Raw genomic sequence first — 3,147 nt, 5'->3', positions numbered from 1 at the left:
CCCCCGCCTACCCTCTGTACCAGGGCCGCCCCGACTCCCACCGAGGAGCACACTTCCATCACCACTACCACCCTCACCCCCATCCTCACCCCCACCCGCAGCCCGCCCACCTGGCCCCGCCCCCACTGCCCCCCCACTACCAGCACCACACCCACTTTCATACGTACGGTGGAGGGGCCCCAGGTGGAGGGGCTGCGGCCCCCGGCAGCAAGAAAAAGACGTGGAACTTCATCCACGAGAAGATGAGCTATGACACGTTCTTCACCATGAAGCGTCTGATCGAGCGCTCACGGCGGCCTGACGAGGTTCTGCGATGGGTCACCCAGAACCCCGCCAAGATCTCCCACAACCACTACCCTGTCGCCCTGCAGAAGATCGGGCAGCTGCTGCAGGCCACGCAGCCGCCGCGAACCGGAGGGGACGACACCGAGGCCTCAGGAGGAGGAGGGGGAGGAGCTGAGGGCGGTGACGGACGTCAGATCCTGGACCATCAGGACTTCCAGACACTCTGTAACGCCATCGTCAACGACTGCAGCAAGTTTGACAACTTCAGCATCGTCAATTGTTTGTACGCCGTGGCGGCGCTCGGTGAGTCGCCGTAATGAAACACAACACCGGTCTCTGACTGGTTAATGCTCTTTATACTCCTTCCCTCAGGTGAGGTTCAGGTGTGTCTCGGCGTACCTGTAGCTAAAGCTAGATGCTGTCCTGCCTTGATAACATCATTACACCACAGCTCACCTGTCTCACACTCTAACTCATGTTATTATCATTACACGTTCAGGTCTTCCCAGCGACTCTCAGGTGGTCCAGGTGTTGGAGGCGGAGTCTCAGTCCAGACTGAACCAGTTTAACCAGAAGGACGTGTCCATGGTGTTCAGCTCCAGCATGAAGCTCCACCCGGGCAGCCAGCACCCGCTGACGGAGGCCTGCCTCGCCGGCCTGGAGAAGAACCTGGAGCGAGAGCGCCACCCGCAGACGCTCTTCCTGCTGCTCTCCTACTACAGACTCAAGTGGCGCTCGCTGCAGGAACCTGCTGCTGCTGCAGGGGGCGCCACCACCGCCAGCAACAACACCACGCCTCCAAACCCAGAACAGCTGCTTGCCAACAGGTGTGTGTGTGTGTGTGTGTGTGTGTGTGTTTGTGTGTGTGTGTGTGTGTGAGAGTGAGAGAGAGACTCTGACATTGTCTGTGTGTCTCCAGGAAGATCCTGCGCCTGGTCAAACACACTCTGGCGAGCGTCAGTGGCGTCCGTGACCAGGAGATGGCGCTGTTGGATGAGATGCTGGCGGCATGCGCTCGAGAGGCAAGCAACAAGAGTCTGGAGCTGATCTTCAGCTCTCACCTGTTCTACCAGAACAGACAGGAGAGGTTCATCAGTAGCCTCGCAGGTGAGTTTCGATCAGTCAGCTGTTGTGATCACCTGTCTGTCAGAAAAAGAGTAAGGAGCCATTGAGCACTCGGCTATCTGACCATGTGACCTGCTGATTGTTGCTCTCTGTCAGAGGAGCTGCCGAAGAAGGTGGACAGTATCACACCGTACACGATGGCTCTGATCGCCAAATACGTCGCTCGCCATCGACTAAGAGAGACCCGCCTGCTCGACACCATCGCAGACTTCCTGGTGAAGAAGGCAGAGTACCTGGACAGTAAGGTGAGGTCAAGCCGGCCGGCACGTGGTCTCCAGGGCTTGTGAACGGGACTCTTCAGGTGGGTGTGTTGTCTCTGTCCTCAGGTGATCCAGAAGCTGGTGTTCCCGTTCAGCAGGATGAGCTACCGTCCGTCCGGCGAGCAGCAGTTCTTCACTCGGCTGGAGGAGGTGGTGGAGTTGAAGGCGCTCAGCTCGCCACTCGCCACCGTCAACATCCTCATGTCTCTGTTCCAGCTGGGACACTTCCCCGGCCTGGTGCTGCACCGCGTCTTCTCCTCCGCCTTCATCAGCAACGTCACCAGTCAGTACCAATACAACCAGTTCAACCAGTTCAAAGCCCAGTCCTCCCACTGAACCAGCTGTTCTTTGCCCCTCCCCCACAGACAGCCCCTACGCTCTGATCGTCCGGAGGTATCTGTCGCTGCTGGACGCCGCCGTGGAGCTGGAGTACCGTGACTACACCGGACCCCGGCTGCAGGACGCCCACAAGGTCCTGATGTTTGACCACGCTCTGACTGCTGATGAGGTCAACCGCAAGTACAGGTAACACTCACCTGTATGTACACACCTGCACACGCACCTGTACTGATCTGCTGACCTGTTGACGGGTGTCAGTCTGATCTCAGCAGGTTCTGATCAGTCCGTCTTCTCTCAGTTACAAAGGTCTGGTGGCCGAGGCGTTACGTCAGCTGGTCGGAGAACAGAACTACAAACAGGATGAAGTACTCGCCCCAGGATACTACACAGGTACTACACTCTGAGTACTACACTCTGAGTACTTCAGAGTACTACACTGAGTACTGTTCTAACCTGACTCTCCTGTTCCCAGACTTCGTGTTGTGGATAGACGGTTCTGGTCGGGTTCTACCCATCAGGACCGCAGCTGGTCTGGCTCTGAGCATTGTTCCTCCTTCCTGTGTCGGCGTAGCGTCCAAGCCGGGTGACGGTGCGGTTGCCGTGGTGACCTCAGAGTTCCAGAGGTTCTCTCCGTTTGCAGCGCTGGAGGAGGGCGGCGAGCAGCCGTGTCAGGTGAGTGAGGCTCTGAGTGGCGCGATGGAGCCCAGGTCCTTCATGCCCCACCAAATCCGAAGCACAACGGGGGCTGCGGTGTCCTCGGGACCCCCTCGGCCTGGGACTAACGGGGGCCCCTTGGACTACGGCCCCTACTACATCCCTGCGGCAGAGTACTACTCCAGCCTGCCTAAAGAGCACTCGCTGGAGAGCCAGGACAGCTCCACGCTCAGCAGCCCCCCCTCCGATGGCCTCGCCCCGCCAGGGGCTCAGGGACCTGCGGGAGCTACGGCCCCGGATTCACTCTTCCAGTTTTCCATTGGGAAGATCCTGGAGGATGAGGGGGGGACGGGGGCCCCCGGGGGCCAGGGGACAGACTGTGAGCTGCCGGGGTTCTATGAGGGCGTGACGTATCCTGAGGGGTCCGGGGCCGACAGAGGGCCCCCATCACCGCCACAGCTCCACCCCCCTGACAGACCTGACC

General features: G+C 59.5%; 1 protein-coding gene across 1 annotated transcript in view; it reads left to right on the top strand.

Moving 5' to 3' along the window:
• The window catches only part of fastk (Fas-activated serine/threonine kinase), a gene marked incomplete at its 3' end in the record, with an annotated part of 5,295 nt that extends 2,149 nt beyond the window's left edge, over positions 1–3,146 (top strand). The window contains exons 2-9 of the mRNA XM_023412043.2: positions 1–588; positions 785–1,112; positions 1,205–1,392; positions 1,507–1,655; positions 1,737–1,953; positions 2,036–2,195; positions 2,308–2,399; positions 2,482–3,146. The exon at positions 1–588 is cut by the window's left edge and continues 223 nt beyond it. Of these exons, the coding sequence (XP_023267811.2) occupies positions 1–588; positions 785–1,112; positions 1,205–1,392; positions 1,507–1,655; positions 1,737–1,953; positions 2,036–2,195; positions 2,308–2,399; positions 2,482–3,146 (2,387 nt within the window). The remainder of the gene's footprint in view (positions 589–784; positions 1,113–1,204; positions 1,393–1,506; positions 1,656–1,736; positions 1,954–2,035; positions 2,196–2,307; positions 2,400–2,481) is intronic.
• Between the last annotated feature and the right edge of the window lies 1 nt (position 3,147).

Source organism: Seriola lalandi, unplaced genomic scaffold, assembly GCF_002814215.2.
Source record: "Seriola lalandi dorsalis isolate HSWRI2012SDOR001 ecotype SW California unplaced genomic scaffold, Sedor1 jcf7180002054475, whole genome shotgun sequence".
In the NCBI taxonomy this organism is placed as follows: Eukaryota; Metazoa; Chordata; class Actinopteri; order Carangiformes; family Carangidae; genus Seriola; species Seriola lalandi.
The sequence above is the reverse complement of the archived record's forward strand: the minus strand, read 5'-3'. Positions and strand labels throughout refer to the sequence as shown.